At 37.2% G+C, this 15,177-nt stretch overlaps 1 protein-coding gene across 2 annotated transcripts in view; it reads left to right on the top strand.

The window, feature by feature from the left end:
* The window catches only part of LOC124155470 (transmembrane channel-like protein 5), a 49,249-nt gene that overhangs the window by 20,553 nt on the left and 13,519 nt on the right, over nt 1–15,177 (top strand). For both annotated transcript variants that reach the window (XM_046529318.1, XM_046529309.1), the window contains exons 9-13: nt 191–339; nt 2,313–2,463; nt 4,360–4,552; nt 6,917–7,134; nt 8,351–8,460. In XM_046529318.1, the coding sequence (XP_046385274.1) occupies nt 191–339; nt 2,313–2,463; nt 4,360–4,552; nt 6,917–7,134; nt 8,351–8,460 (821 nt within the window). The remainder of the gene's footprint in view (nt 1–190; nt 340–2,312; nt 2,464–4,359; nt 4,553–6,916; nt 7,135–8,350; nt 8,461–15,177) is intronic.

Raw genomic sequence — 15,177 nt, 5'->3', positions numbered from 1 at the left:
AGTTGCTTAACATTGTTTTCTGTGTTAATAAAATGGTCATTATCAATTCTTCTCTGATTTATTTTTATTTTTTAATAGCTTTCTGGGTTGGGATTTAATGGAGGTAGGATTTCTTAATGAAATAAAGTTTCATGGTTAGAAATTTTACTCTGAAAGTGTATTGCATTAAATTTTATTTTCAAATTTTCAGGGATGGCTTGAAAATACTGAGTTGTATTATGGTTTCTACTCAAACCAGTCTGTGTCTTTAATACCACAACTCCAATACAGTATTCCTGAAAGTTATATATTTACAATGGTGGTCTGCTATGCTTTGATGTTCATCACAGTTGCCCACAAGTAAGTTTTTCACAGGCAGAAATAATAATTCTCATTAAAATTCAAATTGACATTCTTAGCATATTTTCCTCAAGGAAGATGAAGTTTGTTTGTTTGAACCAATGTGCCCAGCTGACCAAACAAACTTTTTGGAATAGTAGTTACTTTTCATGGGTGTGTTGGTGGGGTTCAGTGCGTAGTTTTGGCGATAGAAAAAAAATTTGTTTTCAGATGAGCATTTTAAAACATTGTAGGGTTCTCGTGGTACCGTTTGAGGGTTAGGAGGTGGTAAAAGAGAAGTCCATCGATCACTTTCAATTCAGAGCTTTATTCACGAAACATCTACACTCGCACTCTTCGTCGACGCAACTGCCAACGCCGTTCTCAATGCACACCTGCCCGTGTGCTATCTCTCTTCCCCCACCCCGTCGCCCAGGAGGCCGCTGCTTCTGCAACCGTTGCATGGCTCTCACGCTCTCGGGCGAGGTGGAGTGGGGTGCGTGACAGGAAGGGTGATGAGGCGAGGAGCAAACCGCCAACGCAGCGGCACGTGGGTGGTGAGAGGAGGAGAAAGGAGAAGCGGAATGGTGGGAGAGAAGTCACGTCTCAAACCGCTAACGCAGCGACGCGTGGGTGGCGAGAGGAGGAGAAAGGAGAAGGGGGAAGCTAGACGAGCAGTCACGTTCCATCTCCTGATACTTACAACATCGAATAAAAAGATTTTTTTCCATAAAAGCTTTTTTACAAATTTTTTTCCTTAATCATACTTTGTTTTCACGTGGAAAGAACTTTCATCCAGGTATTTATATTTGTTTGCATCACTCCTCAGACATAAAAACTGACAAATTACCTTTTTACGAGAATAACTTTTTAAAAGGAAAAATTGAAATGCATCATAGCATTATTGCATTTATTGAGGAATATGATGTCTTTGAGGAATTCATTCATTGAGGAATATGATCATGTCAGTGATAATTAACAAAGAACTTGATGGAACAAACTCATTTCATGTAAAAGGTGTTTTCAGTGTCTCCAACAGCTCCAGTTACTAAAGTATTTTAGCTACTAGTAGTTGAAGTTATTTGGCTTTTTCTTAGCAAAATATTCATTGGGATAGAAAAGACTAAACATTTTCTCAACAAATAATTAGGATTCCTCTAGTTCTTGCATCACCAGGACAAAGCTTTTTTTATAATATAAATAAATATTAATTTAATGTAATAGTATTTTAGTTCAAGAGAGTTTGTTTAATCTTATCACTATCAAAATATGTAATTTAAACTTAGGTGGTGTATATTTTTTTACTGATGGTGCTCTCCCTTGCTTTGTTGATGGGGTTCACCATCGCTTCTATTATTTATTGCATGTTCAAATTAACAAAGGTGTGTTGAGTTACTCACATGTGGCAATAGGTATTGGATTTTAATCGTTTTCCTTAGAAGAATTTGAATTACGTGTACATAAGTTTTTAACCTGAAGATTTTTATCTCCAAACATTAATTGTGGCCAAACCTATATTTTACACGTTGCGTACTGGGGTAAGCTAATGTTTAGAATATAACTTTACCCAATCAAACGTTATGATGCATCAATTCATTATGAATAACGAACAACAACTGAAAACGTACTAACGAATACGTATTGTACGCTTTAAAATTGTTTAGATTGACGTGCCTAAATGACGAGAATCTTCGTCATCCGTCCGGAACGTTCGGGAAAAAGTGACGAGAATTCTCGCCATCCGTACGCAACGTGATAAATTGTACTATAGGTTGTTGTGTACTGAAAAAATTTCTTGTAAAATTTCACAAAACGAAGTTGAGCTGTGTCCCCTTTATTTTCCTGTTTGATAACATGTAGTCTGAGACTACATCTTCAAATTCCTCTCTTTGGTGATCCTCATGGTAATACATATTTAATGGCAGAAAAATCACCAAATGACTTCATTTTCATTCATTGTTCAGGATATTTATCTTATTTCTTATTGATTTCAGTGCTGCTAAAGCTTACAGAAAGAGCTATATAGAAACAGGATGTGTAGTGAAGCACATGTATTCTCACAAATTGTTCTGTGGCTGGGATTTTGGCATTGCAACTGAGCAAGGGGCTCAACTGAAGAGGCAGAGTATCCTGAACGAATTCAAGGTAAAAAGATGGATGACTTAGTTGTATACAGGAAGTCTTGTGGTTATGAATGATATAGATTTCTTATAATGTCTATTCATCAAATTTGTACTTAACTCAAAGTCTAATAAATGTGATAGATGCTGCCAATAATGGCACATGCTTTTTTTAAACAGAAAGCTCTTAGACTTGAGCTATATCTTCAAAATAGGGAGGTACTTTAAAATTTATTGCCGGTTTATATTTTATTTATTTAAAGTTGATGTATGGAGGTTTTCTATGTTTTATATCTGCCTCATCTTGTCATTAAATTTTTAACATTTCCAATAAAGTAATGCCACATGCACATGCAACCTTACCGAAGCCAGTTGAACATTTATTATGGCAACGTTGCCACATTAATCAGCTTCTGAATGCTCATGTATCTGTGCTATCGTACAGGTGATTTCAGGACTCAAAGTAGCTGGAAAAATATGATTATGATGGAATCATGGCCCCAGGACGTCTGTTAGTGAGATTTTTTTCTGCTAGAAACAAATTCCAAATTGTTTCTTTCTAACCGTATCTCTGCCCTGCCTCTCAGTCTCTCTGGTATTTGAGCTTAGAAGTGGAATTGGAGACTAAGTGAAAAAGAATTGGTTAGGAAATACGTAATCTAATGCCTCTTTTGAAAAATTTTCAGGAGAATGATTTTATTGAACACTTCAAATAGAGTGATGGTTTAGATCTAATTAATTTAGAGATAACTTGTGATGGTATTGAAAATGAAAAGTTAAATACACCAACGGATGAAGTTCGCCATGAAAAAATATTTGACTTAGCCGGGATTCGAACCCAGATCTCCTGATTGCCGGTCAGGCGTGTTCACCAGTTCCACCGCAAAGCCATTTTCTCAGAGCGAACTTCGGGATGGGCTTTACCGAACAAGTCCACACTGTGGCACATGTGGCGAGGGTCGTGCTTACTAAGCCACTGTTGGGTTGAAAAACCCTTATTTAGTCGCTGGTCTGCGACGATGAATTTCAACGCACTGCAGGAATATTTTTTCATGGCGAACTTCATCCGTTGGTGTATTTAACTTTGCACCCGTGCGCGTGACTGCATACAAAGTCACTTGTGCCTGTAGTGCATAGAAAATGAAAAATACTAATGGTTTTTGAAAATTGAACAGTAGAAATGAGACTTTTGAATTAGAATCAAGACTGAGAACTGATGACAAGAACAGTTTCAGGACAATAAATAAAGTGGAACCAACTAATCCTTACATAATAATAATTAATTAACTATGATTAAGTGCTTTCCAAATGTCTAAATTTGTCTTAATGGGCTTGGTTACCAATTTTTTCTTATTGATTATGATGTTGTTTGAATAATGAAGAGCCCTGTATTTTTCCATTTTTCAATCCATCATCTATTTGTGGAGATGTTTTTGGTTTATTTCAAATAAGAAACATTAAATAAGGAAAACAAAAAATGATGAGGAATTGTTGAAAATGACTTGAATTTGTTGGAAGTATCTATGAATGACCCTTAATTTTGAAATTGTTGTAGTCATATTTATTTTCTTACAATGAGGTTTTCATCAAAGATGAAAATCACTGTAACTTACTCTCACACAACTATTAAACTGTTAAATCCATTGTAATCATCCTTTTTTTGGAGACCATTAATAAGTATGAATTGGTTAATTATCAGTTCATCCATTAGTCATAGACTTCTTGTTAATTTATAGCTAATGAACAGAAATTGGTCAACCTAATACATATATTATGGCTGGAATATTGGCTTTAATCTCTTTTGCTTTGTAAGATCATGATTTCAAAGTTCATGATGCTTTTTAACTCTAATTGTGGGTAATGCTTATGTCTGCTGTAATTTTAGATCTTGCTATATGTGTGTGTGTGACTTTATTTACAGGAACTACTTCATGAGGAAGCAGAAAAAGTTCTGAAGGAGCAAAACCCTACAAGTTGTATGGAAAGCTTGATGACCTTCTCCTTGCGACTTATCACCAATTTTCTCTTCTTTCTTGTCATTTGCTCAACTGGACTTCTTGTTTGGGTACTCCTCTCAATTCACAAGACTTGGGATGTTGCTGGTGACCCAGTTGGTGAGTAAATGTAGTTGCTGATCATGGCATGGCTTGTATGAGGTTTTGTGTGTGTGAGTTTACTTTGGGAAAGAAATACAATTTCTGTAACTATAAAACTTCTTGATCATAATGACTGTGAATCCAGCTGATGTATCACGTTATATGGCAAATGATGATTGTGATCTGTATCGCAGTGAAGATGCATTGGTAACGTTATATGGGAGAGTGCTAATTTTCTCTGGCAATGAAGCCATAAGGGATAAAGAGGGATAAACCCAACTCGATTGTTGCAAAATTCAAATAATGCTGTGCATTAAATTTCACTGTCGTACTTTCTCCACACCTTTGGCTCATATTTCATTGAAATACTTGTTGCTTCTTTGAGTGTTGTTTTATCTGCCAATATTTTTTGTGTTCTTCCATATTATTTTATGGACTGCATTTGTTGTAACAATGTTTGTTGATTAAATTTTTTGAGTATGCCCCATCTCTTGTTAGAATATGAGGTGGCGAATCTTGATCTCAGTCTTATTCTTCCTATTTTTTTAATATCTTCTTATGATGTGTACCTTGTAGTTAAGTATTTTAAGTTATGATTGCAACATATTATACTGATTGTGAATAATTTTAGTCTCTGTCCAATGGAAAAATGTGTATTTTATTTTAAAGTTCAATCTAATAACAAGGCAATCAATGCACAGCTTTATTTTGTTTGAGCCCAATGCATCTCCTCCAAGCCCTATCTGGCATTTTTTTCTTTAAAGCTGATTCTAAGTCGCTGTTCAGAGATTCCCAGCTTTTATAACCCTCATGCTGCTAATAAATCCATTCTACACCAGTGCAAAATCCAAAGAGATCATGATGCAGAAAAGTTGCAAGTTCCAAAAAATTTCTGTTGCGAACATTTTCTCCTTTTTAAATGAGATTTTTGTCGTGCAAACACCTATTTTGTGGGAAGAATGTGACCAAAGATATTTGTGGGCAAATGGGGGTAATTTTGTACACTTGAGCATGGTCCCTGTCCATCAGAAGGAGCTGAATTAAATGGTCGTGGGTGTGATGGGGAGTGAGGGTAGGAATGTGAGAATAAGGAGACAGAGGTAGGTAGGTGAGTGGACGAGGGTAGTGTGGTAGAGACTTGTTGATGGCTGACAGATGGCCAATCCACTGGCCAGTCAACTTTGCACTGGTTTATAAGCACTCTTATTCACATAAAATTACACTACACGCATAGTTTGATAGTGATGCTTTATGAACTGTAATCCTATGTATCTTGCTATATTCCTTTACTACCTGGTAAGCATTGGCTGGGCAGACCAATGCCACTGCTAGGAGAATGAACTTGGCTACCTTTGGAGTTGAATTGAGTGAATGCCTCGTCTTGTCCACTTGATCCCAAGGTAGCCCATTGTTCGATTTATTGTATTCCTTTCCTGCTTATCTTTAAGCTACCAAAGGTCATCCATTTAAGGCCTGCTTACACGGTACATTAGCGTGTACAAGTTGATGTATGAATGCGTGAATGTAAGAATGTATGGGAAAATTCAATGTGTAACCACCCCAAAATGTACAAATGTATGAACGGGTTAACAGAAAATAGAACCTGTTCTAATTTGGTTAATGCATTCGCACATGCTCTGTTCCGGTCCACCAAAATAATTCATGCAAATACACATTAACTCGTACGTGTCAATGTACCGTGTAACCAGGCCTTTACACACTGTAGTTAGGAAGTCTTTAATCAGCTGATGATGTCTTTATTATGAAAAATATTCCTATGAAGCACCATTTAAATTAATTGAAATCTCATTTGCTGATTTGTCTTGTACACCTTTTTAGAGCAAAAAACTCATGTAACCGGAGAACTGCTCAATTTAATTTCAAATACCTTTGTCCCAATACCTGTAGATTGGCAGTGGAGGTGCTATGCAAATAATGAGGAATCCATTGAGCGTTTAGGCTACCATTGAGGTATTTGTTAATAGCTCACTTTTTCTCTCTTTGAAATACCCATTTAATATCCATGTTTAAAATTTTCTTGTTTGATAAATCCAGATCATGTATGTTTCTTTTTACAGATTTGGTTGGCTAAGTGCGCTGTTAGTTATTTGTATCTGTAAAATTTGGCCCTGATCATATTTTAAAGAGATCTAATAGAAGTTTTGCATATATACTTAAGGTCTACCATCCCATTAGAATGCCACCATGAAAGCCTTTATCAAACTTACTGAATATCTCCAAAGTAGTCTTAAAAATTGGTGGAGCGATGCTGTGAAAAACTCAAATTTGAGGTCAAGTGTGGCATTTTTCAAACACAATGATTCTTCATGTTAGCATTCTCTCTCATACAGACCGTTTATCTCTTGTCGTTCTCATATGTAGATGTCAAGGTGAAGTCACATCCGCCCACTATAACGGTGTCGCTGTTGGTCACTCTCATCCTGTTGCTGGTTCCTATGTTTTTCTCATACATGACTCGTTGGGAGAGGTTTCGTAGTCCTAGAATGGCCTTGTATGTCACCCTGTGGAGGACTTTTGGATTGGAGGTGGTCGTGGTGTGTGTATTGCTGGGATTTTGGCTTCACTCTCCTGACAGACAGGTGATGATTACAGTTTTTATAATTAAATACGTAATTTGGTTTGTATGTGTCTCTTTTGGGCTTACTAATTAGCTTACATGAAGAAGCTAAAGGGAAAAAATGTAATATTTGGACCAAAGGTAAGGACTTCAGTGTACACTTCTTGCTTCACTGTACTTGGTTAGAGTAATTTTTCAATCTTTTAGACTATTTTGCACAATAAATTTATTTGCACATTAAAATTAAAAAGAAGAACTTTGTGCTTTCACATAAATATTCATGTGAAAGCACAAAGTTCTTCTTTTTAAGTTTAATAATGAATCGCTTTCACAAAGTTACGCCTCAAAACATCAATTTTATTTGCACATATTCTTAGTCAAACGCTAGCTTGGGGAAAATTGTATGGTATAAATCATCAAATAATATAAGTGATTCATAATGAGTAACGACACACATGTATAATTAGCATTAGTCAATATTTTTTGTCAAGTGTCAGGGTAAAACTCTGCATGAAATTATGGACGGCAACTTCCGGAAACTATGTACAGAAAGCCTATATTTTGTGGTCATCAGTCAAAGTGGTGAAATATAAAGAACATCTTGAAATTTTCATGATAGTGATGTGTACTTCATTGCTCTAGTCAACTTCCTGCCTAAGGATATAGAGAGTTGCTTCAGGCATAATCTGATGCAAGTGTAACATAATAATAAATGATTAACTCTTCAAGTCAATGGATCCATCCAACAATCAGGGCTGGGCCAATCCCCCACCACCAACATCTGTATAAAACCAGTGGGCAGTCTAGATTTGTGACATTTGCCTTGGGAAAAAAGTAATTGTCATACCCAAAATGTCAACAGCACTAAAGTATCTCATCTGATGTAGAACCCAAGAAGAGTTCATCTTTGCAATTTGCCAGAAAGTGTGAAATAATGGAAAAATTAAAACTTACTGGCAATTTTCCAAATATTCGTGGAAAATGGTATTACTTTTAATTTACTTATGCAACTTAATAATGGCTTTTCACGAAAATTTTCCCTTATTTCTTGTATATGTGAAAATGCTTCCACTCTTAAGATACATATTAGAGCTCTCCTCTGATGAAGTCATGTTGTTAAAGAGTTTTTTTTCCTGTGAAATGAATATGAGAAGGTCCCTGGACCAGGGGTAGATATGTATAATATTAAGGTTATTAAATGTGTTCTTTATTTTTTGTTCTTATTTTTTGCTTTTTAGTGTTGGGAAACCTCATTGGGTCAAGAAATCTATCGCTTGGTCATCATGGATCTTTTGATAACCATTTTTGGCACGTTTGGGGCTCAGTTAATTCGCAGCCGAATGCACGTGTAAGCTCTTGTACTGTTTCTCATTTGTAGTTGTCATTGTTTTGTGTATTCAAAATGATAACTTCTGAAAGAATCACTACATTTCTATACTATCATTCACTCTAATTTTATTGAAGTGTTTTACTAGATTTAGATGGCTTAGTTGTAAAAGAGTTATGGAATGGAATTTATGAAACTGTAATGGGGCCCCTAAGTGGAGGAAAACACCGCAACAAGTAATATATTGATGGATAAGGAAGCCAAAAATTAGTGGAAAGTTCAGGGAGTCCAGTAGCAGGAGTGATGAAGGTGGCCGAGAAGTCAGTTTATTTGTGTACGTGTAAGTCAGAACGAAATTTGTGGGCGACAGAAAAAGTGAATGAGGAAAAGAGGGGAGGTGGATGAATATGAACGCCATGTGGGATCAAAGGAAGCTCAGTGAAAGTAACTGCATACTTTGAAGAGAACTGTGAACAAAAAGAGAAAAGTACGAAATGAGTGAGATTTAGATGTGCTGTACTCAAGGATGAAAATGCTTTTGAGTGGAAAAAGAGGACATAAACACCAAAAAATATGAATACAAGAATGGTTGAATTTTCACAGGAATTTAGAAAACCAGAGTAGAAGAGGGGAAAAATATGCATAGTTTAAGAAAATCAATTAAATATGGCATTCTAGGTTGTTCTTTCACTTTCAAAAGTACTCTTGAAAATTAGACCACTCTTATGGCTAACAAATGTGGTAAAATCTGGTCATAACATGTGCCATGGGGCCAGTGGCGGCGCGTGCGTATACGCATGTTAGCAAGTGCACACCCAAAGATGAATGAATTATAAAAGAAAACTATTCCTTTGCAACGAGAAGGATAAAAATCCTGTCTGCATATGCTAGAAACATGAACGCTACAGCTATCTCCTTTTCGAATTCACCGCTCTACAAGTGTGCGATCCTGTGGCATCGCGCCGGGCCAAAGGCATTGGCCGGGCACATTTTCGGTCTATGCGATCGCTTGAGGGTGCTCTGGCGGGACGAAGTATGCGGGGGGGGGGGGGGGAGTATATGCAGTTCAAATGGGTGATGGGAGCAGACTCAAAACGATGCGAGTGCACACGCGCATATTTTTGGTGAGTGACTCGCAGGTAGTGTAGTGGTGTAGCCACCACGTACACTACCAGCGCCCAGGATCCTAGTCCGTCTACAGAGTCATCTGTATGGCCATTTTCTACACTACTTCCTCATAGGGTGTAAGGAAAGGAGAATGAATTTTGCCTACCGTCACTTGTAAAGGTGTGTTTAGAATAATTATTTTCATGCATGCTAATATTATTTCTGTTCATGCAATTTTAAGGGTAGAATATGCCAGTGATATGTTTTGCTTGCTATGTATTCTATTGCGACGAAATATGATGCTCATGGATTAGTATTAACATAATATAATTAAATCATCCTATATCTGCTCTAATGCACACCCTAGATAAATTACCACCAGCCGCCACTGCATGGGGCTGAGGTTTAATCCCAACCTCCATTATAACATTATGCTTTTTGGGGAAAAAAAGCCACTAAAGCTGAGTTTCGCCACAAATTTGTTTGCTTTTTATAATGTAAAAATGTTATTTTATTTTTCAAGCTATCATCCACTGTCTGTTTTCACGGGTGTTACTAAAATAATCTGATACTTTCTTTTGACGTGGGAGTTGATAGTGTTCCTTTGTCATGTAATTTTTTATATTTAGCAAGTGCAAAAGATGGTGATAACAAATGCTTTGATCCTCAAGCCAGTTCACTTTACTGATTTTATCTAGGTTATAAACTAGGCTTTAAATGTTCTAATAATGTCTTAATCCAAGAGCTGAGTCAAGGCATTGGTATTTTTTAAAGATTGTATCGCCACGAATTTTCTATCTCTTGCGCAAAACATTTATCTAAAAATTAATGAAGTCAAATGACTACGGGTAAAATCATATATAAATGGAACAATGATATGAATAAACAATGTATTTCAGAAATGCAATAAGTAATGTGGTGCTCTCAGAAAATTAAAACAGTAATTTTTTTACATGTATTGATAGGTAAGGTGAAGTCATTACGGTGTGCAAAATATGACTTCATAATTCTGAATATTCTTGTTGCTACACATTTCAAATTTTGTGAAAATCACATATTTCTTTTATGCTGCAAGAACAGCCTGTGACGTCAGAGTGTGAGTAAGCAGATTTGCTCCATGGCAATACAAACAATAACAGCAATACAGATTCGCAACTTGAAGGGTGTGTCAAAAACAGTTGTGAATAGTATTAAAAAAATTACAGTGTGCATATGGCGCTACGGTGCTATGGTGCATAGGCTGACTCCAAATTTGTAAAGGCGCATTATGGGAACTTTCGGAAGATAGATTTATTCATGATTTCTTAAGATGAATTTTGTCGACACGAAGTTAACCCTTTCGCCCCGGATCTTCGTTGCAGGAAATTCTTTCTCAATACGAGTCTCTTGAAAGTTTTCTTTACTCCTCTGTACGAAGCCTTTCCGCGTCGACTGAAGGCAGTGGGTCCCTTCCGAAACATTTTTGGACCCAACTCGGTGGGGCGCCGATCCTTTTCCTCGGCCTCTGTCCCAGACCCTAGAGGGATTAAAAGCCCCTTCCTAACACGAGTCCGCGGTCAACTAGCTAAAATATTAACGCAGAATATATGCAAATACTTGTTGTTCGTATCGATTTTTTTAAATTCAAAATGAATTTCTTGTTTTTTTCTGAGCGTGCAGAAATTTTAAACGAAGTTCTAACGTTTATATAGACGGATTTAGTGTATTTACTGGTTGTTCTATAACTCTGTTGATATTAACGTTAGAATTTCATTTGAAATTTCCATGTGGTCAGCAAAAAAGGATGAATTCATTTCTATCATTGGATTTCAAAAATAAGCAACAAATATTTTTTTGGAAAACACACTGCAAATAACAGTAGTTGACCGCAAGGAGAGGATAGGAAAAGGTCGACCTGAGCGGCCGAAGAAGGGACTGGGCTCGCGCTAAGGCGGATCACAAGGGGCGACCGTGTCCGTGGGTCTATTGTGTCCGCCACGGTCACTTTTTTCGACCTGTGCCGCACAGGCGCGGCATTCGTTGGTTATGGTAGGAAAATTCACGACGCATAGGTGTGGCATTCGTAGTTGAGGGAAAAAAGTCCTCGCTGCACAGGTGCGGAATTCGGCACGAAAGGGTTAAGAAGCTGAAAAATTGAAAAGTAATGTAAATTAAATCAACTATGTATCTCGTTTGCTAGTAATCTAGAGTTTGGTTTGTATCTCATGTAACTTCTTTCATTTACTCATTGCTTTTAATGTGTAATGGGTACAATTGTGGAATATGTGAAGTTAACATTTTGGAGAAATACAACAGCATATTTGACGCTGATTTATTTTGCATTCCTTAGGTCTGGAAGAGAAACATACTTCAGATAGATTCAGCAGTTGGATATGCTCGATTTATTACCTGCACATTATTCATAAAATTCCACTTTAAAAATTGCATTGTAATCTTGTGTTCTCCAAATGACCCATCGCCATATTTGCTGAGCATGACATCAGAGTCTAGAAAACAATATGTTTACGTGGTGCCAGTGGACAATTAGTCCCAGTTTAAGAAATTTGAGCGTTGCACCGTTGTGGCTAAGGTGACACCAGAACATAAAGTGAGGACAATAATATTGTACTGTGGAAATCACCATAGATGAGGATGAAAAAGTAATAAGTGATACCTATTTTTCCAGACTATGACAGACTTTCCCATGCATGCCTATGAGAAAAATAAACTATTCAAAGAAAAAAATACTGAGATAGACAAAGGTTTTTCTTAAACTGGGACTAATTGTCTACTGGCACCACGTGAACATATTGTTTTCTGGACTCTGATGTCATGCTCAGCAAATATGGAGATGGGTCGTTTGGAGCACAAGATTACAATGCAATTTTTGAAGTGGAATTTTATGAATAATGTGCGGGTAATAAAATAACTGCTTTCACTTTAATTTTTGGTGTGGAGGATATTTTTTATCGCATAATCATCCATTATCAGTGGAATTCCCAATTATCGTAAAATTCACCAAAAGTTTAAATATTTCTGAGTGTGGTGTTAAAACAGTTAATGCGAATAAATGGTTCCATATGACATCCAGAGCAAAGAGTTGTTACTTTTTTCTCTTTTTTCTTTCTTCAGACTTCTTGCACTGCTTTCTCGTAGCAACCTTTCCAATTTTTCTTTCATCCACGGCTCTCCTTTCTTTTTTTTTCTTAGTTCGTGGCGGGATCTGTGTAGTTTTTCTCTGCTGGTGTCTCTTCTTTCTCTCTTCCACGTTTTCCTCCTCCCCAATTGCCGATCCAACCTCAAATGATGAACTACAGGGTTCACAGTGCAATGGAAAACTTATGAAATTAATTATTCACTACAAATAATGCTACTTCTACATTTTTAATGCTTTATTTTTCTGTCGTAAGTAATTTGCATTGCCCCCCCCCCCTCCATGTTTTCTTCATTCATTGCGTATATTTCGAGATGCACATCTGTGATCCAATGATAGATTTAGTAAATGTATAAATTATTACCACCTGATTATTTTCAGATTACATATTAAGAAAATTATATGTACAGTAAACTCTTGATTTTACGAAGTCAGTGGGACCGGAAAATTGGCACTTCGTAAAATCGAGTTTCGTAAATTCAAACCTTTTTCATAAGTCGCGAAAAAAATGTTCGCTTTTGTTTCCTCCGCCGTTTTTTGTCTTTAGTGGTCTTATTTAAATGTTTTCGGTGGTTTTTCTCGGTATAATTCATAGAAAAGGCTTTTTGCTATCGATTTATGATGTGAAAAATCGTTAAATAATTATACCACCATAAAATTCCCATTTCTTGTTCATACTTCAACATCAACGATCGCTAAAGAAATTCCCGACCAGTTTAGAAAACGTAATCAAATAATGAATTGCAAAGTTTATTATAAGAATTTAATGTTATATTTTGTGGTTAGGAGCGAATAACAACTATTAAGTTCGCGTAAGATATATATTTGTTTCCAGCACTCACGGAATTTTAGCGGCAGCCGGCCTGACCGCCATTTATGTCGCCCTCTATCGCTCAGTGACGAGAAAAACAAGGGTCTTAGCCCGTTTCCAAAATAACCTTCGTAAGTTAATATTTCGAGTTACTTCGTATTTTCAGCAGGATGTGCTCTATTTTCACTGAGATTCAATTACGATCATAAATAACGTAGGATGTGATTATCTTCTGGCGAATATTTGAAGTAAATTCTGTTTCAGTTCTCCGTCCGACTACTGTGTTCCATCATCTTCGCAGACGTTGCCATTCATCAGGACTGTATTCTTCATACCGGGTGTGAGGTGACCTGTTCATATAGTATGTTTCTCTCCTTTTATGCCGACAGGAGCAAGGTTCCAACCGGAAAACGACAGGAGAAACATCTTACGGTATCGGAGAAATATAGATAGAAACTTTATTATCCACATTGATTGTTTTCCTACAAGAGACGTTTTATCATTTCTCAACGTGGTTAAGTATTGGTTCACTAGCGTGAATTCCCAAAAAATGACACGCAAAAAACTGTACCGTCACCTCATTTAGTTTTCGTGTTCCTTTCTCCGCCGTATTGAAAGTTATGCAAAGGATCATTGACATAGAGAAAAGATTTTCTTAGTTTTAGCACAAAAAAATAGTCGCGCCATAATCGTAAATAAATATAGTGTGGAAAGAGCAAAGAAATTAATTTCAATTGAAAAGTCAGCTGAGAAGAAGAGAGACAATTATAAGCGCGGCACCATTTTCCCGATAGTGGAAGATACTTCTTCCGCCTCTCTCCGGTTAATAACTTCCCCCCGTTGCAGGTAAAGATGAACCATGCCCTTCTCCACAATCGGGGAACGTTCCCAGTGGGTGGGGTGAATAAGAGTGGGATGGGGATTGCCTGAGGGAAGAAGTGTGGTCAGCACAAGGACTGGTGAAGGGGGCAGGACAAAGAAGGGTGGGGAAATGGCCTTCAGTTCTGCCTCAGTCTACTTTTGGGGGCCGTATTTTTTTGCGACGCACACAAGCTCAGTCACCTTAGGGAGGGAGTGAATGGGAAATGCTGGGGAAGGAGGGGTTTGGGATGCGTAAGGTGTGTGTTAGCAAGATCAGCCAAAGGCGGCAGGAGAGAAGGGACAAAGGCTTTGGAAAGACAGAACCCCAGCATGGGAGAACGGGGAAGCGCGTGAGAAGAAAGTTTATGGTTAGACTTGGAAGTGCGTCTTCATTACGAGAAGCCTGAAATATAAATTGGCGGTAAATAGAGCCCAGTACTTAAGATATTTAAGTTGTTCGTTCACAAAGGCCAATATATACACGAAAAGATATTATGGCGCGGATTGCATGTATCAACGTCCATTTCGGGATGTTATTAATTTCTGTTCCCATTTATAAAAGTAGCAAATAGATTTGAAAGAATGATAATCATGAATAAAAATATCTAAATCGATATCCAAACGCACATGAGCAAAATAGATGAATGTATACATACCGATCCATCGCAAGTAATACCGCTCAAGCTTCTTCCGGTATAGGACTTTAAAATCCTGGATAATGCCTTGGTCCAAGGGCTGGGACTTGCTGGTCGAGTTCGGGGGTAAAAAGAGGACTCGAACATTAGCCAATTTTAGATCTTCCACGTATTTATGAACGGTGGCATTA

Source organism: Ischnura elegans, chromosome 1, assembly GCF_921293095.1.
Source record: "Ischnura elegans chromosome 1, ioIscEleg1.1, whole genome shotgun sequence".
NCBI lineage: Eukaryota > Metazoa > Arthropoda > Insecta > Odonata > Coenagrionidae > Ischnura > Ischnura elegans.
Note: the sequence above shows the minus strand (reverse complement) of the source record. Positions and strands in the feature narration are given on the sequence as shown.